At 42.6% G+C, this 24,906-nt stretch overlaps 4 protein-coding genes and 3 non-coding genes across 8 annotated transcripts in view; 2 read left to right on the forward strand and 5 right to left on the reverse strand.

Annotated features, from left to right (window-relative positions):
* Positions 1-409: 409 nt before the first annotated feature.
* wdr12 (WD repeat domain 12) lies at positions 410-3,680 on the reverse strand. Its single transcript, XM_041032598.1, has 13 exons — positions 3,531-3,680; positions 3,109-3,203; positions 2,848-2,942; positions 2,615-2,721; positions 2,371-2,486; positions 2,134-2,288; positions 2,012-2,057; positions 1,833-1,924; positions 1,594-1,734; positions 1,385-1,490; positions 1,147-1,279; positions 778-850; positions 410-698 (listed from the first exon to the last, which is right to left on the reverse strand). The coding sequence occupies exons 1-13, from the start codon at positions 3,569-3,571 to the stop codon at positions 621-623; spliced, it is 1,278 nt and encodes a 425-aa protein (XP_040888532.1). The 5' UTR covers positions 3,572-3,680; the 3' UTR covers positions 410-620.
* Positions 3,681-4,326: 646 nt separating this feature from the next.
* Positions 4,327-8,812, reverse strand: nop58 (NOP58 ribonucleoprotein homolog (yeast)). Its single transcript, XM_041032758.1, has 15 exons — positions 8,650-8,812; positions 8,126-8,202; positions 7,928-7,980; positions 7,596-7,720; positions 7,373-7,509; positions 7,124-7,188; positions 6,885-7,019; positions 6,575-6,720; positions 6,163-6,289; positions 5,802-5,965; positions 5,571-5,705; positions 5,397-5,458; positions 5,148-5,302; positions 4,929-5,053; positions 4,327-4,834 (listed from the first exon to the last, which is right to left on the reverse strand). The coding sequence occupies exons 1-15, from the start codon at positions 8,692-8,694 to the stop codon at positions 4,769-4,771; spliced, it is 1,617 nt and encodes a 538-aa protein (XP_040888692.1). The 5' UTR covers positions 8,695-8,812; the 3' UTR covers positions 4,327-4,768.
* Positions 6,039-6,119, reverse strand: LOC121178259. The gene has a single exon (XR_005893518.1). It is a non-coding gene; the product is annotated as a small nucleolar RNA SNORD11B (small nucleolar RNA).
* On the reverse strand, positions 6,409-6,492 carry LOC121178258. The gene has a single exon (XR_005893517.1). It is a non-coding gene; the product is annotated as a small nucleolar RNA SNORD11B (small nucleolar RNA).
* Positions 8,813-9,275: 463 nt separating the features above from the next.
* On the forward strand, positions 9,276-12,677 carry nufip1 (nuclear FMR1 interacting protein 1). 2 transcript variants are annotated; one of them, XM_041032608.1, is made up of 10 exons: positions 9,276-9,611; positions 10,003-10,076; positions 10,171-10,275; positions 10,369-10,431; positions 10,512-10,588; positions 10,727-10,819; positions 10,979-11,160; positions 11,244-11,384; positions 11,582-11,850; positions 11,974-12,677. In XM_041032608.1, exons 1-10 carry the CDS (start codon positions 9,377-9,379, stop codon positions 12,454-12,456), a joined length of 1,722 nt encoding a protein of 573 aa, XP_040888542.1. In that variant the 5' UTR covers positions 9,276-9,376; the 3' UTR covers positions 12,457-12,677. The 2 variants fall into 2 exon arrangements, with proteins under 2 accessions (XP_040888542.1, XP_040888543.1); XM_041032609.1 differs by having other exon boundaries at positions 10,174-10,275.
* A 454-nt stretch (positions 12,678-13,131) lies between these two features.
* LOC121178127 (cilia- and flagella-associated protein 47-like) overlaps positions 13,132-24,906 on the forward strand; it is a 33,661-nt gene continuing 21,886 nt past the window's right edge. The window contains 27 exon segments of the mRNA XM_041032653.1: positions 13,132-13,316; positions 13,722-13,882; positions 13,989-14,104; positions 14,341-14,479; positions 14,669-14,753; positions 14,855-14,995; positions 15,089-15,258; positions 15,620-15,726; positions 15,891-16,120; positions 16,210-16,387; positions 16,774-16,996; positions 17,176-17,322; positions 17,570-17,738; positions 17,864-17,960; positions 18,178-18,394; positions 18,486-18,730; positions 18,956-19,086; positions 19,716-19,838; positions 19,953-20,084; positions 20,204-20,281; positions 20,855-21,002; positions 21,289-21,371; positions 22,168-22,369; positions 22,495-22,580; positions 22,787-23,003; positions 23,182-23,398; positions 24,684-24,801. Coding sequence (XP_040888587.1) covers positions 13,173-13,316; positions 13,722-13,882; positions 13,989-14,104; positions 14,341-14,479; positions 14,669-14,753; positions 14,855-14,995; positions 15,089-15,258; positions 15,620-15,726; positions 15,891-16,120; positions 16,210-16,387; positions 16,774-16,996; positions 17,176-17,322; positions 17,570-17,738; positions 17,864-17,960; positions 18,178-18,394; positions 18,486-18,730; positions 18,956-19,086; positions 19,716-19,838; positions 19,953-20,084; positions 20,204-20,281; positions 20,855-21,002; positions 21,289-21,371; positions 22,168-22,369; positions 22,495-22,580; positions 22,787-23,003; positions 23,182-23,398; positions 24,684-24,801 — 4,104 coding nt within the window. The 5' untranslated portion in view covers positions 13,132-13,172.
* trnad-guc lies at positions 15,468-15,539 on the reverse strand. The gene has a single exon. It is a non-coding gene; the product is annotated as a tRNA-Asp (tRNA).

Consider the following 24,906-nt stretch of genomic DNA (forward strand, 5'->3'; position numbering starts at 1 on the left):
ACTCAGCTAACAATCTGCTAGGACAGCAACAAAAAAACGAACTGATATGTCCTCCAGTCTTTGTTCTGTTGAGCAGGTGAAAACTCCATAAAGCATCTGTATCTCTCAGACTCTGATCGCCCCTTTTCTGACCTGGTGTTATGATCTGAGCAGGCAGAGGAACTGCTCTTCCTTTCATCACATCTCTGGTCAAACCTGTTTGAGGAGGAAAAAAAAAAAGTCTCCACTTATCCTCAAGACAACAGTTTTTTCCTTCACGTACATTATTCTTAGAAATGAGGAAGTCGAATGACAGCAATGTCATAGGGTCTTTTTCTGCTATGTCCTGCATCCTCAAATTTCCTTACACTTGATAATACAACTAAGAACCACCATCAAAATGATAAAATACACAGACACAACGTTTTAGGAGACAAATTTAATTTATAGTTTTCTTGGGTTACAGGGAAAACAAAGACAACCCATTAAAAAATATATGTAAAAACAATCAGGACAGCAAAGAACAATGCAAGCGAAGTTTGTACAGTACAAAACTCTAAATCACTGTCACACTGATACTGTGTGTGTGTGTGTCTGTCCATTCTGTATGTCTGTGGTCACGGTCCATGCTGACTCTCGGCCTACGCCCCCGCGTCCGTCTGAGCGGCTGAGTATCTGTAGGTGTACAGCTTGTTATCTGCTCCTCCACTCAACATCAGCTGGAAATAGAAACAGCGAGTTATGCACTGATTTCATGTGTGAAGTGCTTGGACGGAGCTGAAATCAGGTGCGTCTTACCCCGCTTTCCGTCCAGTCCACACAGAACACTTTGTCCTCGTGGGCCGCCAGGTCATACAGAGGAGCCTTACAGCTGGAAGACAACATGGCAACGTGAACGAGGGGCTCAAATAAGAGCACAAACATTTACCTTAACAGTCTTCCAAATGTACAGTATTTTATTCTGACAAAGACAGGAAGCTTGTTCCAGACAGAGGCGTCACTGGCAGACAGGCTGTTTACTCTCAGATGTGTGGAATGAACAGGATGTCCTGCTCTACATGTCTGCACACGTGACCTTTGATAAAAGCTGCAGTGAGCAGCTCTTTTAGGATTTTCTTCAATGAAACTACACATTTCTGCGCTGGATTCAAAGTTGTATGTCCACACCTTCTTGTGTCCCACAGTTTGACAAGGTTGTCAAGAGAACCGGAGACCAGCTGGTGCTCATGTGAAGGCGCCCACTTCACGGCGGTGACCCAGCCAGTATGGGAGGTTAGAGACAGCAGCACCAGCGACCCGTCTGGAGGAGAGAGCAGCCATTTATAAACGTGTTGTTTGCTCTTCAAACGACCAGTAATATTCAGAATTTATTTATGAGACACAGGCGTTTAGAGGACAGTGGTACCTTTGGTGCGAGGGTCCCACAGTCTGATGTGTCTGTCAGTGCTGCCTGAGGCCAGTCGCCGACACAGAGGTGAGTAGGAAATGCAGTTAAACACTTTACTTCCCGTCTGTGAAAAGACAAGCATGTCAGGTTCTTAAGGAAATACAAAATAAACAACATCAACAAACAAACAAAAAAAAATGTCTGTCCTCCACTGAAGACTGCCTCACCAACGTCGTCTTCATTTCTCCGGTCTCGACATCCCACACACGGATGGTGTGGTCCCAGGATGCACTGCAAACTTCCTCGCTGTCGCACCAGAGGACAGAGGACACTGCCTCATTGTGTCCAGACAACGTCATCAGAGGAGTCTGTGTCAGGGTGAGAACACAAGAATCTCATGCACCGTTCAACATTTTTTTTTTTTTAATTCCTCATGAGGTCAGTCACAGTCTGAGTCTGCACTCACCCTGGTCAGACCCAGCTGTTGGGTCTTCTGTTTCTTCCTCGGTCTGTCAGCAGGCTCCTCCGCCTCGTCTGCGTCTGCCTCGTCTGAGGGCACTGACAGCAGAGGAAAAGTTTGTCACTTGACAAAGATTTGCTTTTTGTCCTGTAATTAAAAGTTATTCGATGATTCTGGACACGTACCTGCTGACCAGATTTTCAACATTTTGTCCCAGGAGCCACTGCAGAACTGAGAGCCAGAAACAGAGACATTAGACTAATAAACTTTCGCTTTGACTTTCTTTTTCTATTCCCCCAAATTTTACCTTTGAGCCGGTGGGGTCTGTGGCGACAGTGTCCACGCTCCCCGTGTGTCCCCGACAGCAGTGTCTGGCTTTCACCTTGTTCCTCTCGGAGTTCCACTCCCACATCAGGATAGTTTGGTCCAGAGAGGCGGTCAGAAGCAGAGAGGTCAGACCGTCTGAGAACATCCACAGAGAACTTTTAAGAAAGGATGTGATTACCATTAAAAGAGTGAGCGTCCATTATTCTGTCCTGCTCACCTCTTTTAACCCAGGCTACATCTTTGACTACGTCTGTGTGTCCTGCCACCGTCATCACCGCCTTTCCCTCCACAGACCAGATCCTGGCTGTCTTGTCATACGACCCTGTTAGGATCCTGCACAAAAATACACAACCACAACAAAGCTAATGGGACAGCAGTGCATTTCACATTCACACTGAAACTAAAAGCTCATCATATGTTTCCAACACACAGACATCGGTATTAGATAATAACAATCTTACCATTCAGAATCTGCAGCTATGGAGCTAATCCAGTCATCGTGCATCATACACTCCTCAGGCTCTGGGGCTGTGACTCGCTCCACATACTCGATTTCCACCACTTCTTCCTGAAACACAGACAGACACGCTCCAATTGTGATGCTGTCATTTGTACATGTGTGTTAAAACACAGCGGACCGAAACAAGCGCACAGCCTGTCCACTCAGGTTGGAGGAACCAAGGCTGGTCATTACCGTTGATATGCCTTCTGTTTCCATGTGATGGGACAGCGATGTTCGCAGGAACTGACCCCTGACCAGGAAGTCGAAATCCACTTTGCTGTGGGATGCTGTGGAAACAAAAGGTACACAACCCTCTTTCACTGTGCCTCATTAAAAAAAAAAAAAAAAAACTTATAGCCTTAATAATAGTTTTTACAGGCCAGCATCAAATATAAAACCAGCTGAAAAAATTGTGTCTTGTTCACAATAAAGTATAAATAAAGTTTATTTTACCATTTTTAGCCAACAGTAGCTTGTTGATGACATTGCTAAGGTCCTCCACTTCAGAGCCAGCTGGGATGGAGAACGGAACATCATCTATAACATACCTACAGAGATATTGAGACCATTAGTTATTTTTGATATTGATAATTAATTAACAGAATGTGAAAATGAGGACAGCAGTCTACCATATCCCGGGACTGTTAACTTTTAATGCGCCATATCAACAAGCTAAAAGTATTAGCGGCTAACAGTTGGACACGGACAGTAATTAGCAGCTAAGCTAAACTTTCTAGGATATATATACATAAGAGCGGTGTCTCGTAACAACATTATGGGCTACTGTTTACTGTAACTTACAGCTAGTTAGCCAGCCCGCTAGCCATTCCTGACCCCTTTAGCTTAATGAGTCGTTAAAGGGCTTCAGAGCTCACCTTTTGTTCTCTGTGAAGAACCTCGCCTGTAACTGCGACATTGCTCTTAGCTGTGTGTGTTTTTCTGATAAAACTCTAATGTACAGCTTGCGACTAACTCAGCCCCTTCGTAACACAACTTGACTGTGGTGCAGTCACACCATGTGCTACGAAGCGAGGCACTTAAATGGAGCACAGATCAAGTCAGTCGATGCTACAGCAGCGGATCGGTGCTCCTCTAGTAATGCCTGGCCTTTTGACTTCATGACCTGTAACCTATAGAATCCAACAACACGAAGCTGTCAGAACCAAAATGGCTATTGTCTCCAGGCTCTGTAACTTGACCTCATTATCTTTCATGGACTATATATGTATATATGTGTTTAATGTATATACATGTATATATATGTATATGTATATGTATGTATATGTGTGTGTGTATATATGTGTATATGTATATATACATACATATATACATATACACATATATAGTCCATGAAAGATAATAGAGATAAGAGATAATAAAATTTTACTTTTATGAGCTTTGATTTTATCTTTCAAAACCCAAAGTATGTTTTCTTGAAGCCAGATATTTTTTCCACACATAATCATGACATGAAACCAAAACTGAGGCAATTCATGATGCACAAAGCTGTTTGGTTACAGTCTCTTCTTAGTTTTAATGTGGCATCAGAAAGCAACATGTAGAGACAAATTCTGAAAACTGAAACTGTTGCCAAGATAGTTTGAGTATTTCATGGGAGATGTGATGTTTTTACATATATTACACTGCAACAAAATCAACCACACCACAAAGTTACGGCAAAATGTTTATTTCACCAGGGCAGACGTTCACAGTCGTAGACGATAAAAAGGTTTGTCACTGGGAGAAATTCACTGCTCTGTGCTGAATTTGATACGTCTGATACAGATGTGTTCACAAATAAAGATCAACAAAAAAAAAAAACTCAAATCAGGAAAGTAGGTTACAAGCTTATTAAACATCTTTAAAAAAAAATAGATCTACATTTTTCACTCATTTTATGACTGGAAACACACTCGGTGGGATTTCAAACCTCACCTCGCTCAGTTATAAAAGGTGATCCAATTATAATTTTGTTATTAAACATGATTTTTTTTTTCTGATGTCAAGAAACAGACAACCAGTACAGTATTGCCATTTTTAATATAAATGCATAACAGAAAACTAAAATGGCATAAAAACTAAAACAGAAAATATATACACGCGTTCTCGACACTTAGTCTTCTTCTTCCTCCTCTTCCTTTACCTTCTTTTTCTTCTTCTTTTTCTTCTTTTCTGTTGACTGCAGAGAGAAAAAAAGAGTGGTTAAATAAAATAATACTCAAGGATAAAAGCTTGTCAAATCTCTTATGAATCATGTTTACACTTGCGCTCACCTCTGTTACTTCTTCCTCTTCCTCTTTTGTTTCCTGGGTTTCATCGTCTGCTTTCTTGTCCTTCTTTTTCTTCTTCTTTTTCTTGGGAGTCTCCTCAGCTGCAGCTGATGTTTCTGCTTCTTCCTCTATATTAAAAAAAAAAAAAAAATTAGAATGGAGATACGTTGAGCATCATAAGCCCCAGTACGGCTATGAAGACAAAAGATCAGATTCACCCACCTTCTGTTACTGGTTCCTTTTTTGGCTTTTTGAATTTGACCACAGGTGTTACAGGCTCTTCAGCCTCCTCTTCCTCCTCCATCTGTTCAAACTTCCTCTTCTTTGAGGTGGTGGGAATAGTAGAATCTCCAGATGGATCGTAAACTTTTACTTCGCTGTGGAGGGGGGGAAAAAGTGGGTTTTTATCCTTTTTCTTATTTCAATGGAAATATATCATCTTTGGTAAAGGAGCTATTTGTGACTATTCACCTCTTGTGCTGATATTTGTCTGCCTTTGCCATTGCTTTGCCCGTTCCACTGATTCTTCGGATCTGAAAAGAAATTGTGGAGGAGATGAGATCAGAAGACCAGGAGAAGGAAAAGTAGATAAACGCCGACCCATGTTTAACATTTGAAATATCTTTCTGTTGTAGCTGTACTTACTCCCTTCTCCTCCAGCTGCCGCAGCCTGGCCTCCAGCTTGGCACGGTTCTCTGCTCCCATTTCTGCATTCGTGTCCTCTCCCAGGGCGTCATAGCGAATAGCCAGGGCTGCTTTAGCTGCCAGCATTCTGGAAATCTGGTCAGAAAACAAGATCCCGTGTTCATTTTCGAACCATCAGACCATATTCATGAGTCATTATTCAGTCCAGTTCCCAGTCCTTTTTGAACTCACCTTGCCCTTGTTCTTGGCAGTGGTCTGACCCACTAGAGAGGCATGGTATATGAGACCGTACTTTGGTGTGTCTTTGCGGGTCTTCAGGGCTCTAAACAGAGCTTTCTCAGCTCCGAGGATCTGCACTGTGGAGGCCGGATGCTTTGCCAGATTCAGTAGAGAACCTAAGTAACAACGCAACAAGAAAGACATGTAAACCTGATGCTCTCAACAGTACCTGCCCGCTGAGCCTTCTAACGCAAGCTCAGATGAGGTAGTGACTTAAAACCATCAGTCGTTTTCAGGAAAGTGACGAAATGTCGTCATCATCACCGCTCAGTCGGTTGGTTTTCACACGGCCGATTTTTTTGGCGCGACTTACCCGCGTGCGAGATGAGACGGGCGCCGACCAGCTCTCCCACCATTACTGTCAGGTTGGGGGCGATTGCCATCATTCGATTCTTCAGGTAGTCGTACAGCTGAGCGCGGTATTCTGAAATCTCAATCACCTGCGGACGGGAAAAAGAGGTTAAGCTTTGTATTACAACTGCAGGCAGACTGATTATAGTTTGAATAGTTCAAATTGTTTTCAGCCCTTCTTGTAGTGAAGAGCGGGAGTCATGGCATGTGACTGTTCAGATGAGGTAGTGACTGAAAACCCACATGGATTGTTTCAGGGTAAAGACAATTGTCGTCATCATCACCACTGTCACTTGCGCTTTCCAATGGAATGAAATTAAATGGTGAGGATATACTGGGCGTAGCATGTAGCAATGCTGAAAAGGGACGCGTACCTGGTCACACAGGTGCCTGATGTTGCCGATGTCCTCCTCTGAGACTTCTGTTCCCATGGAGATCTCAGCAGCCAGTTTAACCTCGGCCTCAATTTCCTCTGGGAGGGTGTCTGACAGATCGGTGCTGGCCACGTTTGTGCGATCACCTGGAGACACACACAAAGACGTTTAGCTTTCAGAAAGTGTGGCACTGTTATTTTTATGCATAGGTAAAAGGCCACTCCACCAGTTTTCCTTCCAAGCCTCCTAATTTTGTGGAAGTGCTACACTGATGACAGTGATGTGCAGATGCAGAGGATTTTTTTTTTACCGATTATGCGGACGGTTTTGCAGTAAGCCAAGTTGTCTGTGATGACTTTTCCCAGCTCAGGGAAGTGCCAGCCGTACCACTCTCTGCAGCGCATAATGTAGTTGTTGAGCTCCTTATCCAGGTCATCCAGAAGAGCTGAAGAGACAAAGGGGAAAAAAATATTAAATCACATTCAAAGTATTTAAAAGTAGACAAAATTATATTCTCTTTCCGCACCATAAATAAAGGAGAAAACTTACAAATGGCCTGCACAATCATCGTGTCCACTTTGTCCGGACTGAACTTCAGCTTGTAGCGTGATAAACTGGAAAAAAAAAAGGCATTGGTGAGTTAATACACACACTAACAGTTTACACCTTCATTAAGGGGGAGACCGTTGCCTCAGTGGTAGTGACGAATGCTGAGAAAATTCTACAGGGAAGTTTCAGACAGCAAGTGTAATCACAGGCAGCAGTGGTGCTCACAGTCAACTGTATCTATGTACCAACCTGTGAGCCAATCCCAGAGACATGGCACTGATCTCCCTGGGAGGGAGTCCAGTGATGAGACCCTCCATCTGGCTCCTGATGCATCTCATCAGTTCTGCTACTGCAGGGCTCTGGACACAGCTCAGGTCCAGTTTGTCCTTTAAAAGCAGAGTCTGTTAGAGACAACTCTTGCAAATAATACCATGTCACGGTATGATAATTATGTAAATGTCAGGTCGCTTACTTTGATAACTCCACCGAGTTTTGCATCGCTGACTGCCAGCTGCTCATGAGCCTCCTTGGCGACCACCTTCTTCAGCACTTTCTTCAAACTCTTGCCGATTTTTCCCTCAACAAGCGCAGTGGCAGCTGAGAGGTTAAAAACACTGCGTCACAACTGGAACAACTAAATAAACTGATGCTTTAAACCAGAAACCAGTCGGGTTAATACAAAGCGATGTGGTCTCAGTGGTAGTGACGAATACTGTGAAATGCTTCACGTTTGAATCAGACACAGAAACACATCACAGACCACAGATCTCAGCTGTAGATCTGTGTACAAAGACATGTCCTCACCTGCTAAGGCCTCTGTTGTGTCCTGAAACTTCTCAAAATGCTTCAGCTTCACACTGGCAGGGACAAAAACAAAAAAAAGTAAGTTCATACATTCATCTACTGCACATAAACTACACTTTATCCATCAATAACAACTCGCTGGTTGTATCTGTGAAAAAACAGTTGCTGTAGATGGTTGAATGCTACATCAATACTTACATTTTATTTGCTTTTTCAGGTGTTTCAAACTCCTTATACAGGCTGTCCACCTGCTGGAGCTTGGATTCATCGAGGACCTGATATACAACAAGACACTTCAAGTTAGCTGTCATGCATTATAATCACAGAATCCTATATATTCCAAATAGGTAGATCGCTGATCACATCCCAGCACCTGTATTATTAACTACATCTCCACTATGAGTGTTAATATTTTGCTGTGAGACTTGGAGTCAGTCACTGAAGTATGTATGCACACGTGGTTACAAGGCCTTCAGACTGCTAACTTGATGTTAACCCGCGCGTGAGCAAAAACAATCGTACACAAAAAAACTATTTTTGCACATGCACGTACTTGAATACAAATTACAAGACAGACTTTTCATTTTGCTCAGTAATGTTACATACAACTGAATCAGCATGAGTTTTGGCTAACTAGCAGTGGGGCTAAGACAAGCTAGCTCAAGTAGCTCCTGCGTTAAAAAAAGCTTTGATTATGCGGGAAACAAAAGCCGGATACAGACCTTGAATATCGCATAGCCAGCGGCGGTCTCAAATAACACGAGCATTTTAGCAGCTGCTCAGTTATTTGCTAGATTTTCAGTTGTCTCTAAGTTGGAAACCTCCACGTTTGTCCCAACCTCACCACGCTGCTGCTCCCTCTCTCTCTCTCTGAAGCACACGCGGCGAGAGAGCACCAGGAAACTGCTAGGTTGCCAGTTCCGTTCACGGACCATCACTCGTTATCAAACGTAGTTTTATAATACTATTGGTATTTCAGATATTTAAAGAAACACCATATATATTTGATTAAATATCCTCTTAAATGGTTTATACAGGCGTTCTTTTTCTTTCTATGTCCACATTTCTCGGAAAAATAATTCCACACGAGTTTTCCCATCAACCTGGCAACCCAGGAGGCGCTTTATGTCAAAACTCGCGAGAAGTTCTCAGACATGCCGGGTCTTTAAAAATAACAGACAAGACAAAGTTGTAGTTGCAGTTATGAACGTTATGTACAATTACTCACTGTACTGAAAACGAAATCATCGTTCTTTTGTTTTTTTGTTGTTGTTTTTTTTTAAATTTAGCTTTATTGGTATGATTTATGTCCTTCCTGTTCTTGCGGAAGTGACGAACGTGTGTATAAACTCTAGCAAAACAAGCGCATGTGGAAAGTGCCTCGTGAGAAACGTGGGTTTACTTCAACAAAAAAAAGTTCGCTGTCGACGTGAAGGAAGACGCCGAGCAATGAACGAACCTGGACATTACCCCCCTCCGGACTTCAGCTGTCCCCCTGCGAACTCCATTCAGCACTCCCAGCAGCCCCGCGCCAGTAGCTTCCACCCCAACATGTGGAACTGGAGCGAGACGCCCACCGAGCCTACCTGGGACTACAGCTACCAGGTGGACTGGCATCACGGACCAGGGGCAGGGTTTGGCTTTCCAACAGGTCGTGTAAATTATCCACCTAAACGTCCATACGGTGAGTATCCTAAACAGTAGTCTGTCTTTTAATTGTGGTCAAACTCCCAGAGATACCCCAGTATTTTGGAAACACTGTGGGGAACTATTAAGGGGGGTACTCAGGTGTTTTAGTGGTACACTTCCTGAAAATTTGGGGGCTCAGGCAAAAGATACAGATTAAGAAAAGAATGGTCAAAATTGAAAGCACAGGCAGAGAAATTATCCCAAACACATTTTTCAAACGCCACACTTCTAGTTTTTAACACAGGCTTTCTGTTTAAAATATGCAAACTGTTTTATATATAAGTGGAGTGCATCTGAAATAATAAAAAATAAAGCACATATTGATTGAGATGTCAGTGTGTGTGAGAGTGATGCTGTCATGCTTCTAACTTAAGTCATGTCTTCAGGTCAGAACTTTGGTCGTGATTGGCATCAAGGTGGGAGACAGAATCACGGACCCCCCAACAGCCATGGAAAAAAGGTGAAATCATGAAATTTTGTCGTACAGCCGCAGTGCACTCTGCACTGAGAATAAGCACAGCAGTGTAGTGAACTGATCTGTCTTCCACCCACAGCAGAAAAATAAGAAAGAACCACAGTATTCCCATTTTTGTGACACCTGTGACCGGGGTTTCAAAAACCAGGAGAAGTATGATGAACATATGTCTCAGCACGTCAAGGTATTCTGACATATCTGATCCAGTATGTGTTGCTTCATTTTATGTTATGGTATATTCACACTTTCCTGACTGCCTCAATCAACTCTCCCTCAGTGTTCTGTGCCCGACTGCAGCTTCACAGCTCATGAAAAAATAGTCAGCATCCACTGGAAAAATGTAAGTATAACAACATTGTGTAGACAGAGTATTTCAATCTTGTGATGTGTTAATATCCATGTTTTGTATCCTGACTACAGAACCATGCACCAGGAGCAAAAAGAATCAAGCTGGACACACCAGAGGAGATTGCAAAATGGAGAGAGGAGAGGCGCAAGTCAGTATTTACAAGTGCAGATATTCTAATTTATGTCTTAGCTGTCAGTGGCAATATATCACAAGATGATGTCTGCTTCCAGTCAGCTAAATGTAATGACTGCTGTGGTTCAACTGGTGCTTTCATTCCTATTTTCAGAAACTATCCAACACTTCAGAATATTGAAAAGAAGAAAAAAGTGATGGAGGTGCGGGAGGAGACAGGAGGCATTCTAGAGACAGCTCAGTTTGGGTAAATGTACAAATCTGATGTGGTGTAAAAAAAAAAAAAAACTTCATTTACACATGTTCCTTATTTTGTCTTTTTATTGTAACTAGACAAAAGAATTTATTTACGCCCATTAACTTAACTAATCTTATCTGAATCTAAGCATTTATATTTAATTCACAGACGAATGAGAGGCAGAGGGCGAGGACGGGGTCGAGGTCGTGGTTGGGGTAACAGAGGTTTCCAGGGGCAACACCCACGTGGCCCTCACTCGTTCGACAGAAGTGCTACGGAGAGGCCTCCACCCCTCACCCAGCCCTGTAGGGACGGGGATCCACTGGGAGCACTGGCCATCAGTGACCACGGTGAGTGACTCGGCAAAGTCGCGTGCTTCAGTCAGCAGTAAAACCATTGATAGTAACGGTCTATGTCAATGCTGTTCCTCCAGATTCTGACAGGGAGGATCCAGCTGCTGAGTCTAGGACTGGTGGCCTGGTTGTGGCTCCTAAACAGATGAGCTCAGCTCTGGGTTCCCTGGTGGCAAACTACGGCTCCTTAAGTGAGAGTGAAAGTGATGAAGAACCAGAGAGTGAGTGTTTTTTTGCAGATGGCAGAGGCGTGTGTCAGAAAGAATATCTGACATAAAATAATAATCAACACCAGGGAAGCTCTTTCTATGTGCGATATACCAGTAGTGGTACTACTCAGGTCAGGACAATATATTCATAACACACTTGCAAAAATATACAAAATATAAAATATATTATCCTTTCCGTTGTGTTTCAGCTACCACTATCCAGAGAGCCAAAGACCTTGTGCAAGAAAACCAGGTTCTCCTAAACACAATACAACCCACCTCCCAGGACAGAGGATCATATGGAGACATGGCAAGCTCTTCACACAAAGTAGAAACTAACAAAGTCCCCCAGCCAGACTCTGCTCCTTACACACCTAAGAGCAGAAGAGGAAGGGGGGGGAGAGGAGGGAGAGGAGGAAGAGGAGGAAGAGGAAGACACCAGGAAACACTGCAGAAACGTCCTACTCTACTTGAGATGGTAAGGAAGGATGGTAAGGTTCCATCCCAAAGCAAAATTCAAATAAAATTTGTGTTATCTAGACAATCCATCTTCTCAGCCTCCATGATCCACTCTTTTAAAAAAAAATGTATTCCTGTTTAGTTACTCGCCCCAGATATCCGCCATGAGAGGAACGTCCTCCTACAGTGCGTGCGCTATGTTGTCCGCAACAACTTCTTCGGCCTGGAGAGCAGACCTCAGCTCCAGGAGGGGATCAGAGCTACACCACCCACCACAACAGGAGAGCATGAAGAGAAGCAGAAAAGGACATTAGAGAAAGTCAGGGCTGTGAACAAGTCTACATCTCTGTTTACTGGAGAGAGAAGTTCAACACAAAGTGACACAGCGATCCCAGAAGCTGGCAATCAGGAGGATTTAGAAACAAATAAAGCTGTTGGCAAGTATTTGCCCCAAAACTGTCAGGATGAGGGTTTACTGACTGACCAAGTTTGCTCAGAACAACCTGAGGATCGTCCTGTGGACTCAGTAGTGAATGATGAGCAGGTTGCAGGGGATTTCGTCCAAAATGCTGCCTCTAATGTGTATGATGATGAAATTTGGGAGACCCCTGGTACTGTTTTGTGAAATTTTATTAAATGACTGTAATGGATTAATCTTTTGTTCTGAAACACAAAACTGAGACGTTTGTGTAATTAAAAAAAGTTATGTTAAAATTCCTCCACAGATTTTTTTTTTCTTTTTTAAGCAATGTGTCTTTATATGACATGGTGTTAGTATGACTAACTAAAAAGCTGTATTTTGTAACACACTATGTACTAAATAAAGACAGTCTTTTTTTCTGGCAATATAAAGACACAGCTGTAATAATAATTACACATTTGTACTGATTTTATTTTAAGTTTGATCTATGGATGTAACATATGTTTATCCTTTTCTACAATTGTTGAGTTAGAAACTTAAATGAAAGCCACATCATGTGTATTCATAATTATTTATGACATTTGAGCAAATAATTATCGTCAACAACATAAAATGCCACTGAAGTAAACCCGAAAGCATGATTTACTGTGCACTGGCGACAGTTGCTCCGTCCACCTGGGCTGTCGAAGGTTGTAAAACGAGCGCAACCGCTGTAGTCGTCGCCTAGAAACCACCTAAGCTATTAACTTATGTTTAGAATGCAACATTTGAGTAGCAACAGTAGCCTAAAGTTGTGTGTCGGTATGCGAGTGAGTAAGTCGACATAAGTGCGCGGAAAACTACTTAGTATTCACGTAAATGAGAGGAAACATGTTTGTGGCACTTGGGGTCTAATTGAATGCTAACTATTAACTCGTACCATGGACGGAAGTTGTGTTCGAGTTGACCCTCCGTTTGTCGACTTCAGCGACGTGAAAGCCGGCCAGGTGTACAAGATAACAGTCACGGCAACAAATGTCGGGAAAACTTCCAAGAAAATAATTATTGAAAAGCCCACGTTAAAGGTGAAGTATATATGCGAGGTGTTTTAACAACTGTACGAAGTTAAAAGAATAAAAAAAATCGACAACGTTAGCTTAATTTAAGCTAGCTAAATTGTTTGCTAACCAATTAACAATTAGCTAGCAGGAAAGTGCCTAATCATTCTAAGTGACTAAGTTATCTTTTTTTAAACTATTTATCTATTGTCTGGATGTCTGGTAATATTTATGTTAACATTTTGGGGAAAAAGGATGTGTACGGTAAATATTTATTTCTTTAATATGTTTTCTGTCTTCTTATATAAAAAGTTTTCCCTTTATATTCACACTGTTCCTTGAATATATGAACATTTGGCCCATTAGATGTGTGTTTCTATCACAAAAAAATATTTCTCCCTCTGCTTCTTTTCTGTTCTTATTTTCTTACAGTTGTTCAAGTTCACAGCAGCTGCTCCAGCTGCCTTGGCAGTGGCTCCGGGTCTGTCTGTAAGCGGTGTGCTGCAGTTCACCCCAGAGGAAGAGGAGGAGGTCAGAGACTTCCTTCTGGTCCATATAGATGATGTGGAGACCATTGAAATCCCATTGCTGGTGTAAGCAGGCTAGACATATTGTATGACATATAATAAAGATATTTAAGACCAAACACATTGTCCATATTTTCACTGTAACTCAGTCCCATTGTATCTACTCCTCAAGGTTTCCCAGGGCTTGTTGCCTCCTAATGGACTCAGTACTAGACTTTGGTTGTGTTGCTGCAAGCAGTCAGATAATCAGCAAACAGCATCCCATAACCAATCAAGGATCAGCACCAGGTAAATCAAACTTTTCTTCTATAATAGAAGAGGTGGAGAAAAGTATGAAACATTCATATTACTGCGTGCTGTTTATAAGAACTGATGATCAGCTGTTAGTGGAAGGGGAAGGTGTCTGTCTGTACCTTTATTATGATCTAAATCCGTATTTGTATTGTATCCGTATCCCTATTTTGTCAATTCAGCCCTTTTTAGTGCATATATGAATTTGATTTGTTTGTGTGTCTGTATCCAAGGTGTGTTCCATGTGCAGTACAGTGGAGACCCCTCAGTCAAACTGTCACCCTGTAGTGGAGTCATTGCAGCTGGTGCCACGCAGTGGCTGAAAGTTGAACTGCGCACAGACAAACCCAGGAAGATTGAGAAGACGGCCCTGTAAGACAGACTTTATAACACAATGTCCTGTGTTTTCTATAAAACACACATTTTAAGATTTATTTTTTGTTGAAGCTTGAGAAATTAGCTCATAAAATTATCTCATCTGAAAATGCTGAGAGCACACTTAGTTGTTGATAACAGAAAATGGTGGTTTTGAGTAACAGTTATACACTACTTCTGTCCCAGGGTAAAACTCCAGAATCGCTCTGCTGTAGCTTTTAGTATCAGGGCTGAGGTGGTGGACCAGCGGCTTGAGGTCTTTGACCTGCAGGTAATCCAGTGGTTCAAGCAGAATTAATTTAGAATGTGAGACTGTATGTACATGATACTCAATTTCTGTCTGTAAAAACACAATGATGTTCTGTTGTACAGGGGGCTCCACTCTCCTGTCTGTGGTTTGGACCTGTGTACTTTGGGACATCCCGTGTGGAGAATGTGGTTCTGAGAAACAGTGCCCCTCAGGCCTGCGACTGGGTCTGCCTGCTCCAGGATACTGCCGTTGGGACTGAAGAGGTGAGTGCTGGGAAAGACGGTGCTGCTAAGTACTTGCATAGCTGTTGTGCAAATTGTAGAAACAACAAGGCTTTGACTGTGATGTCTGTGTAGGGAACAGATCTCCTAAAGAGCACAGACGCTGCCCTGCTGGAGAGAATGGAGAAGTGCAGCTCAGTGTCTCAGGATGTCTCTCAGGTCTTGGCGTGCGTCCCTAAACAAGGTCGACTGGGACCATATGACAGAACCACTGTGTCAGTATGCTTCAGCCCCATTTGTAAGAGGTAAATTGTGTGTGTGTGTGTTCAAATGTATCTGAAAGCAATAAAAACATGTTCTTTAGAATTGCATCAGGGTGACCCAATGGTCTTAGCATTAATATTAAAATAGCTAGAACTTGGAAGTGTAAGTGTACCAGTGTTGTATATTTAAAACTGTTGCACATTTGCAAATATTAAGGTAAATTAAATGGTGAGGGGAGAAAAATTCACAACTCCCCGTCGGGGAATCGAACCCCGGTCTCCCGCGTGACAGGCGGGGATACTCACCACTATACTAACGAGGATGTTGTTATGCTGTCGCTGCGATGGTCGCTATTTTAGTGAACCACTCTAGAACAACCTTGTCAATCCTGTCTCTTTTCAGTACAACAGAAAAGAAGAAGCGTGATTGCGCAGCCTGCCGGCAAGACTATTGTCTTTTCCTGCTATTTGAGTCAGTGGGGAGCAGACATGGCTTCACTCACCACAATGGTACACACAGCACACACACAGACACACAATCATGTTGCACAGCATAGTCCAGATGAGTTCAGAGGAGTGTTTCAAGCTAGCATTTTGGTTCATTATGAACAGATTATATTTATATATATTTTGATATATATATATATATTTCTTCTTGATTTCTTTCTGTTTAGGTAACAGCAGTGTGGAGCTGGCAGTGACAGGCTCTGGGCTGCCTGTGTCTCTGGTACCCAGTCCCTCTCAAAGATTTGATTTCCTGACCTGTGTCATAGGCCAACGTGTGGATCTGCTGTGTGTGCTGCAGAACCTCTGCCCTCAACTTCCCGTCACCTTCCGCTTCCGCAAGTTAGCCCATTTCACCACCGAGCCCTCCACAGGCACTGTAGCCCCTGGGCAGTGCCAGGTAGGATGGTAAATGATTCAGTTATGTATTTCTAAATGCAAGCAGAGCTGTGAATAAGGGAAGTTGTTTCTCTCTGTTGCTTTCCCCAGGATGTAGTTTTATCTTTCACTGCACGGCAGCAGGGGAGCTTCCAGGTCCGTCAGATTTTAGATGTCTTAGGTCATGTTGTTTGCCAGAGCAGTGACAACACAGATTCTACTGAACTTGAACTTCGCAGCTTCCACACAGTCACTCTACACTTGTCTGCTGTGGCCAAACTTAATCCAGGTGAATATTGAAAAAGCAGAACTTGTTTTAAGTGGAAAACAGATTTAATTTTTAATGTACCACTCCAGGCTTCTTCATGTGGTTATTATGTCATGCTACTTAAGTTTTTGTGTTAATTGAATTCTGCTGTGTTTTGTGTGACCCTGTAGCAAATGATTGATTAATTAATAATACTCCCTTTAGCACTGGATTGGCTAATCAGCTCTCTGGAGCAGTGTAAAGTTAAGCTACAAGAGTGTAGACATGGTATAAACAGAAATATGTTTTGTTGATCAGTAAGTTTCTGTAGCTTTATTAGTTAAATGGCTAACATGCTTGTCCTATAGGATCTAATTAATTGATTTTTGACCCATGCACCTGTCCTGCTCTGACTGGCTGCTTCGCAGGCATCATTCCAGCAGTGACCGGTCGAACTGGGTCACAGCCCCACGTACGGCCCAGTGAACTGGCTCGTTGTCATGTGATGGAACGGGTTTCTGAGGTCAGCAGTGAAAAAGCACGTCTTCATGTGCGTCACAGAAAGAGGAGTCAAAACACAGAGGAGTTTCTGGCCTTTCCTAGCGACCAGGCCACTAGCATCAGGCCAGTCTCTTCACACAGACAGTACAGGTAGAAGTTAAAGATACAATTTCCAATTTGTCATTTGGTGATTGATTACAGTTCAGACACAGTATTGTTAAAAACATTTTTAGGTCTTAAATTGTAAAACTGCACAGTTGCTGATGGTTGCACGGCATCTCATATGTGTTTGTGTGTTTCAACAACGTTCATGTCACAATCCACCTCAGGACCATCTTCACATCTGTGCCCCGCCACGTGGACACCAGTTATGCTTTCACTGCTGAGGAGGAGGAGCAGAAACAACGAAATCAACAGATTTATGCAGACTTCATCAAACAGCTCAGGCAAACACGGCTGTCAAGGATCAACGAGAGGTAGGTTTTCATATGAGGATCCCAAATGCTGACCTGACAGCCCTACAGGAAAGGCATCAGGTGTCCAAAAGGGGAAAGGCTTCTATTTTAGCAAAATAGTGTTGCCGTTTTTATTTTCAATTTTTACATTACAAGAGCTACTAAACCTGTGACGAGCACCTAACTGTGTACTTACCTCTGCATGTGGTTCAAAATTAGATGGAACCTTAAAGTTGTATATTTGTGTCTTTTTTTTTTTGGATGCTAGACAGCAAGAAAAAGTGGAGCACGAAGTTGACATTGGGATTGTTCCTTCTCAAGGACTTGTTCCCCCTAAGCTCCGTATCAGTGACATGATCTCAGAGCCAGTCTACAGCGGTGCTTCCCCAGGAATCAAATGCAACCGCCCCAAAGACATGACATCCTCCACCAGTCAGGTAAGATCAAAGAAAGAAAACCAATTACAATTCATTGAAATAGTAAATATAATTAAGTGACATTAATTTGATTGAAAAGTCAAGGGAAATCTTTTCTAGTGCTCTATCTTTTGCATCCACTCAAGGTTTCAGAGGTAATGAGTGCAGTTCCCTCGAACAGCAAGGAGGTGGCAGACTGCAGCAGGACTCTGACGGCTCAGGAGCTCTACCAAGTCGTCACAGGTTGGAGATTCAATTCAGAAGTGCTTGAGTCACTGTTTCTAATAATAACACGAGCACAAACTGTGAGATACAGTAAAACACTAAAGCATACCAAGTGTTTTTGTGTCTTGTTCTTTCTCCTTATACTTCCTACCTAGCATCAGAATTTAAAGACAAGTGTAGAGGATTTCTTTTCACATCATAAAACCAGGTGAAAATCTCTCTCTTTCCTTATTAGGTCCGTCGTTAGTGGACTTTGGTGAGGTGTGCATTCAATCGATTTGTGTTCAGAAGCTGGAGCTGATCAATCATCTGTCAGCGTACGTTTGGGTGCAGCTTGAGGTGGACAGCCCTGAGCTGCAGGGCTCCTCACCCCTCTCCCACGTCCTGCCACCGTGCTCCCACAACACCTTTCCACTGATGTTTCAGAGCAGCAAGCTGGGGCCCTTCTACAGGTCGGAGGAGGAAGCAGCTTATTATGCTTGTCTCACATGAAAATCACTGATTACAGTTCAGATGTAATATAGATATATTTTTTTATTACAGACCTGTGTCCTACTCTGTAAACCAGCAGCACCCTGGTCAGATACTGGTCCAGGCCCAGGTTGTCCCCTTGGCTCTGGAATTATCCACCCCCCTACTGGTGCTCCGCCCCACCCCTACCCTCCTCGCCCAATCAGGATATAGAAGTTCAGTTACCCTACGAAACCAGCGTAACCATGCCGCGGAGTTCACATGGAGACCAGTAGTCACAGAGAGCGGCATCCTGTTCTCTGTTCGACCAGCTACAGGTGCAAAATCAGCCACAAAGATGAATAAAAATAATAATGTGTGTAAATACCTGCATTAGTATTTTCAAAGCCGATTATCAAGAGGAGGTCTTTTGTCATCCTAACATTCCTCTCCCTCATAGCTGTTTATTCTGAAGGAGCTTTATTCTTAATAATCATTTTTAATTGATAGATTTGCGTATTCGAACTCGAGCTGATACACCAAATACACTCTGTCCTCTTCAGGTACAGTGGAGCCATACAGGGAATTGGACTGTGAGGTGGTATGGCATCCCTCCTTCTCTGCCCCTGCAGAAGGAGACTTTGACTTATGTGTCGAAGAGGGCAACACACAACGCCTACACTGTGTTGCCAAGGTCTGTCCTTAAATTATTATGCCTAGATTATTTTGTATGATCTATTCCTATTTAATATTTCTGTAACTTTGAATAACTTGGTGACACTGCAACCAAAAATCTATCATTTAAGCACTAAACACTCGTCCCATGTACACTTCCTTCTATCAGAAGAATAGCTGTGGTCAGCATGGATTCACAGAAGTTACAATTTATTCTTATAGTGAGAAGTTTTCAAACCAGTAAACGGGTATCTAAATATCCATAAACAAATTTCTACCCACTCCTGCAACATCATCTTCTTCTCCACTACCCACCTATATGAGGGGTTGACAGCTTGTTGTGTACTAAGGCCCATGACTTTCATTCCTTTTTTTTTTTTCGAGGGAAAAGCTCAGACTGTTGCATTTGCTGTTCTGCTGCCGTCATCATTACTGTTGTTCTCTTCACTGAATCATATACATGCTCTAATAATATATTAGAGGTGCTGTCAGAAGTCATTTTGCAAAAGCGGGCTGGAGTAGAAATAGACAGGACAGGTTAAGGCAAAGCAGAGAACTACAAATGTAGAATACAAACTATACAGAGAATATCACAGAATGATATATATGTATAAGTGATGTCCTTTTTTTTCTCTGTGCTTCTCTGAGGTTGGATTCACTTCTGTCGAGCTGGCAGAGACACGTGTGATATTTGGATCAGTGCCTCTTAACATGCCTTCTACCAGAACTGCAATCTTACACAACACTGGACAGAACCATGCCTACTACCAGGTGACACCCCCCCCCACACACACACACACACACATACAGATACTTGTTTTCGATAGTTGTGATCTCCCAACAAACAAAATACCTCATCTCTCTCTGCCTGCTTGTATGAGGCAGGTGCAAGATGTGTTCCCTCTGCCAGGCATGGTGATAAGTCCATCTGAGGGCGTGGTGCCGAGTGGGGGACAGGCCGCGCTCAAGATCCACTTCAGCCCTGACTCTGTCATCAAGTTTGACACCAGAGTTGAGGTGAGAGAGAGACAGAAAGAAAAGAGAGGGCTTTTTACTTTCATTTTATGATGGTGTGTGTTTGTGTGTGTAAGAAAGAAAGACAAGAATTGACACTAAGCATGTGTATATATTTACAGATAGCTGTGAGGAACATGAAATCCATTGAGCTCAGAGTGGGTGGATCAGTGGAGCCTCCAAATGTAGACATCAGTGTGGTGAGTTTCTGTGTGTGTGTTTCTGTGTGCTGACATCATGTGTATACAGTGACAAACCACCGCAAAAAGCATTACAGATTACATAAAAAGAGAATTACACACCCATTTGTTTGCATTAAAGCATTTATTAACTTATTAACTCCTTTTTTTTACATGCCTATATTCATAAGAACTGTGCATTTTGTTGCAAGCCATCCTAATAATACATTTTTTGTGCAACTGCACAATGAATACCATTGGGCTGGATGCTCTCTAACTCTCTAACTCCAGAGGGTCTGGACAGCTTGACAGAGCCACATTGAGTGCACAGAGTGTGCCCACCTCCACACAGCCATGCCAGCATAAGCCTAAGGCCAGAAATATACAGGCTTTTTAACCATATGTTCGCACATACTTGTTCCAAGCAAGCTCTCATAAGTAGCTTCAGCCCTCATCATTTTCACTCTGTCAAGTGTATGAGTGTAGACACTAATTTCACCTTTTTGTGTCAGTGTTTTTTACATGTTAATAGATATCTACTGATCTGTGTGTTTTTCTCATCTACTTGTCACATTTCTCCCTCCCTATTTTCAGTCCCGTTTCCAGTTCTACGGGGTCCATGCTGGTTCTTGGCGAGCGATACCGTTCACTGTAACAAACCGCTCGCCAGCTGCAGCCCGGGTCACCTTTGACCTGTCACAATATGCAGACTTCTCTCTCCAGCTCCCTCAGCCCTCAGCTAGTATGCAGTCACTCACACAATACATCATTTCATACAGGATCAGAGGTGATATATGGTGGTGTGTGCACAATAAAGTGGACTTATGAAGGAGGGTTTTGTTTATGCAACACAGGACATACTATTGTATTATTGCATTACTTCTCTGTGAGCTGTGACTGGAAGAGATAAGAAATAGTTTCATAAAATTTAAGTGTTTTTCCCATTTCAGTACACACCATATTGTTTTGTGTTTTTGCTTCTGTGTAATTTGGTTTTTTGTGATTGTGTTTATTTGCATTTTTACAAGCAGAGAAGGAGCCGGGTGTGAGTGTTCTGGAAGTGCAGGGCCACCAGACCGTGGACTGCTCTCTTGTCTTCTCACCCACCCAGGTGAGCTTTTGCCAGAACATCTTCCATAATAGTTACAGTGGATATAGAACCATCAGGCTGAGTGGACCAACTGAAGTGCACACTTCACATTTGTGAATTGAGTCTTTGCTCAGTCAGTCCTCATGGCTGACGAAACCGTAATGGTCCCAGTGTAAGTCAGATGGCTCATTTTAAACTGCATGTTTTTAAACCAATGAAGTGAATTAGCCAGCCAGCTACAGATGGTGAAATCTGTCTGTGGCTTGTCAGCTTACTGAAAGAAAAACGGTTGCTGATTGCTAGAAATTAGAAATAAAATGCTTTTGTCCACCTCTGTCTGAAATCAACCACCCATTGTTTTCAAAATTACCTCTTCTTCTTTAGTTTTAATGGCTAAAAACCAACTTGAATGGTGCATGGTGCCACCTACTGTACAGAAATGTGTAGTTATGGGAATTTAGGAAGAGTTTATACTCTGGGTATTAAATCTGATTGTTATCTCCACTAACACCCTGTCTTTTTTTATGCTGAACCTGCTACGTTGAAAAATTACAAAGAATCTTGAGAGCTAATCTGCCGCCTTTTATCACTGGCTGCCCTTGGATCATGCAGGCGTGCCTCTTGTTTTGTAGCAGCCATGGCAGGGAAAGACGGCTAAATGCAGGGCAGGTTCAAGTATGGCGCTGAATCTCTAACAGCTGGTAATCAGGCAGTGGCAGGTGGTAGACATGCTAGCTTTGAAATGTTTATTTGTAAAAGTGATGAATAAAAAAAAAAATCAAATTAGTAGGACAGTCAAGGAAATGTCTTCCTACAGGCAGCCAGTTATGACTTTGACCTGCCGCTGATGGTCAATGGAGTGAGATGGCCCACTGTTTCTCCGTCTCCATTCCCCACTCCGACCTCCTCATCCTCCACCTCTTCCTCGCTGTCAGTTGTCAGCTGGAAGCACATGGACGAACCGCTTTCCCACTCTGTCACCAAGGTGACACAACGGTCACAGCGCATACAGGCCACAGGTGGGGTCATTAATGTGGATCTGGGGTTGTGTATTTATTAGTGAGTGATACTGTACAGACCAAATTCAATTGCACATGGCGTCCGGTTTTTGCAGATAAATGTAATGTTTTTGTTTGTCTTTTAGTGCTGTGCTCCCTGCTGGAAATGTCCCCCTCTAGCCTACTGTTCCATGTGGAACCTTTGGCACCACAGCCTGATGCTTACACTAAGGTATCATTAACGGTATATCTGCAGCTCAGCATTTCCTTGCCTGGCTCTATTGTTATTTTTCCCTATATTCTTCCTTCCTTCCATCTTTACCTTCCTACTGAACATCTTGCACCACTTTAGAGAAATAAAATCATCTCACTTTTTTATTTCCAGTTTTGCAGATTTGCAGATTTTCTCTTTTTCTTAAATTCTGTTTCTCTCCCTAGACAGTGGAACTGAAAGCAGTGTGTGAAGAGAGTGTGTATTGGCGCGGTGTCATCAGGCAGCGCTTACACTGGTGGATTAACTGCAGTGCAATAGCAGCACTGACAGTGGACAGAGGAGAGGGAGAGCTTTGTACAGTGGCTCCATCATCTGGCAGTCTGGGGCCCAGCCAGTCCATCTGCTTAGCAGTCAGCATCAGGCCTGAGGCCATCAGAACAGGTGAGAAATGACTGGACACACAAACACACACATACACATAATGATGGATTACTTAACTGGGATTATGCTTGACACAAGAGTTTACTGTAGATCTACAAGCGATGGTGGGCTACGCATGCACTTACAGAATTGGAGTTACATCCAGGTAACTTCTTTCTTTGTATTTTCTCTCTCCTAGTGTCTGGCAGATTAATCAGATTGTCCCTCCCTCTTTTCGTGGGAGATGAGGCCATGGTGGAAGAGGAGGGACATCAGCCCTACCGAGAGCTGTCCATCACCATTACTCTCCAGCATCCCAGGATCACCATCCACCCCCCTCAAATTCTTCTTACCCCAGTGCCCCTGAAAAGCATTGCTACGACCACAGTCACCCTGTTGGCTGTCGGATATCCAAGGTTAGTTTTTACAAACAGACATACACACACACAGAAATATTATAAATTCCCCAGTTTTGATTATTTTGATCATGACACACAGACAACTGCTTTGCTATCCCAGATGTAGTCGTCAGCTTTTTGGGTAAGCTGAGCAATAACAACGATGGATTTTGTATTGTATTTACATTTTCCTATTTTGTGGCAATTTATCAGCTGTGTTGAGCCATTGGAGCTAAATGAATGCAGAGGAAACAAAGCCACACAGATAAACTCTACACTACATTATTCATTTCAGTGGGATTTTTATCAATCAGGCCAGGACTCAATAACTGGCAGGTCTGTACTCATGTTGGATTTTGCCTGCATTGTAAGCCAACAAGCTAATCCCCATTCCTAGGTGGTTTACATTGTTGTTTCGGATTTCAGAGTGGACAGAAATCTGGCTGCACTATTACAGGTCTGGCAGCATTTTCTGACCCACATCCCCATGACTGGAAGGAGGAACACAGTACATGCATAAAGATCTTTATTCTTCTCAAGAAAACATATCTAGAGTACTGTTTACACAATGTAGTATTTATATAAAACAACAAGAAAAAGACTGCTTTGAACCCACAAGCAATAAACAGAAGGTGGAACATGTGAATGCCCTCGTATCCATATGGTTGGATGCACTGCAGTTGTTCAGGGGATCCACGTAAATCAATTATAGTTGTCATTGTTAATAATACTGTCATTTCATCATTTCATTCAGAAAGATTGCTGGACTATTAAACTGAGCATTTTCTATTACCACTTTATGGCTGCGGACATAAAGCCCAGTAAACTACAGCTGTCAAATGTTGTATCTTACATTTACATCTGCTATTTTTCTACTTCTTGATCTTTTTGAGGAACTGGTACTTCACTTCATACAATCCTACAAAAAATAGCTGACAATATAAATACCAATAAACTTTCAGGTAATACTTCATCCAAGTGCTGCTTTTGATACGGTTGATCACCAAATCTTTAAAAATAGACGGAGGCCTTGCCTCTTATCTTTTGGCAGAGAATTCTCAGTATATGATAATTTCACTCACGGGGTTCACCAAGAACTGTTTTTTTAATCTGCGCCTGTTATTCCTTGGTGGCAACATCAGGAAATACAACATATGTTTCCTCCAAAGCTTAAGGTCCAGTTAGTAGCTGTTCTGGTGTATGTATCAAATCACCCATTATGTTGAATTAAAGTATAGTTTGGGTGTTGTATCTATCTTAGATGTTTCTTCCTTCCACTGTCTCTTTCTGTCTATGTTTGCAGTGGAACCAGGGTGTCAGCTGAAGTGGATGAGGTGGCACTGGAGGATGGGACAAAGATACAACCTGTTTCTGTCATCTTTCCTGAGGGTGACTCCATCCCTGCCCAAAACCAGAACCAGGTACATTGATTTGATGCAATATTCTCCAAGGACCACATTTTATATGTCACCATCTGGTGATCAAATGACAAAAACCAGATTAGAATGACAAGTATGATTTGATAT

The sequence above is a fragment of the Toxotes jaculatrix genome, chromosome 24 (genome assembly GCF_017976425.1).
Source record: "Toxotes jaculatrix isolate fToxJac2 chromosome 24, fToxJac2.pri, whole genome shotgun sequence".
Taxonomy (NCBI): Eukaryota; Metazoa; Chordata; class Actinopteri; family Toxotidae; genus Toxotes; species Toxotes jaculatrix.

What these genes read in the sequence shown, in the direction of transcription:
- nufip1 (XM_041032608.1), top strand. Translation starts at nt 9,377, where the DNA reads ATGAACGAACCTGGACATTACCCCCCTCCGGACTTCAGCTGTCCCCCT. An exon ending in CCAACAGCCATGGAAAAAAG is followed by an intron (nt 10,077 to 10,170) that starts GTGAAATCATGA and finishes TTCCACCCACAG; the next exon opens with CAGAAAAATAAGAAAGAACC. An exon ending in ACTGGCCATCAGTGACCACG is followed by an intron (nt 11,161 to 11,243) that starts GTGAGTGACTCG and finishes CTGTTCCTCCAG; the next exon opens with ATTCTGACAGGGAGGATCCA.
- wdr12 (XM_041032598.1), bottom strand. Translation starts at nt 3,571, where the DNA reads ATGTCGCAGTTACAGGCGAGGTTCTTCACAGAGAACAAAAG. An exon ending in GCTACTGTTGGCTAAAAATG is followed by an intron (nt 2,943 to 3,108) that starts GTAAAATAAACT and finishes TTGTTTCCACAG; the next exon opens with CATCCCACAGCAAAGTGGAT. An exon ending in AACAGCTGGGTCTGACCAGG is followed by an intron (nt 1,735 to 1,832) that starts GTGAGTGCAGAC and finishes ACCCTGACACAG; the next exon opens with ACTCCTCTGATGACGTTGTC.
- nop58 (XM_041032758.1), bottom strand. Translation starts at nt 8,694, where the DNA reads ATGCTCGTGTTATTTGAGACCGCCGCTGGCTATGCGATATTCAAG. An exon ending in CCGTCTCATCTCGCACGCGG is followed by an intron (nt 5,966 to 6,162) that starts GTAAGTCGCGCC and finishes GTTGTTACTTAG; the next exon opens with GTTCTCTACTGAATCTGGCA. An exon ending in AAGAGGAAGAAGTAACAGAG is followed by an intron (nt 4,835 to 4,928) that starts GTGAGCGCAAGT and finishes TTCTCTCTGCAG; the next exon opens with TCAACAGAAAAGAAGAAAAA.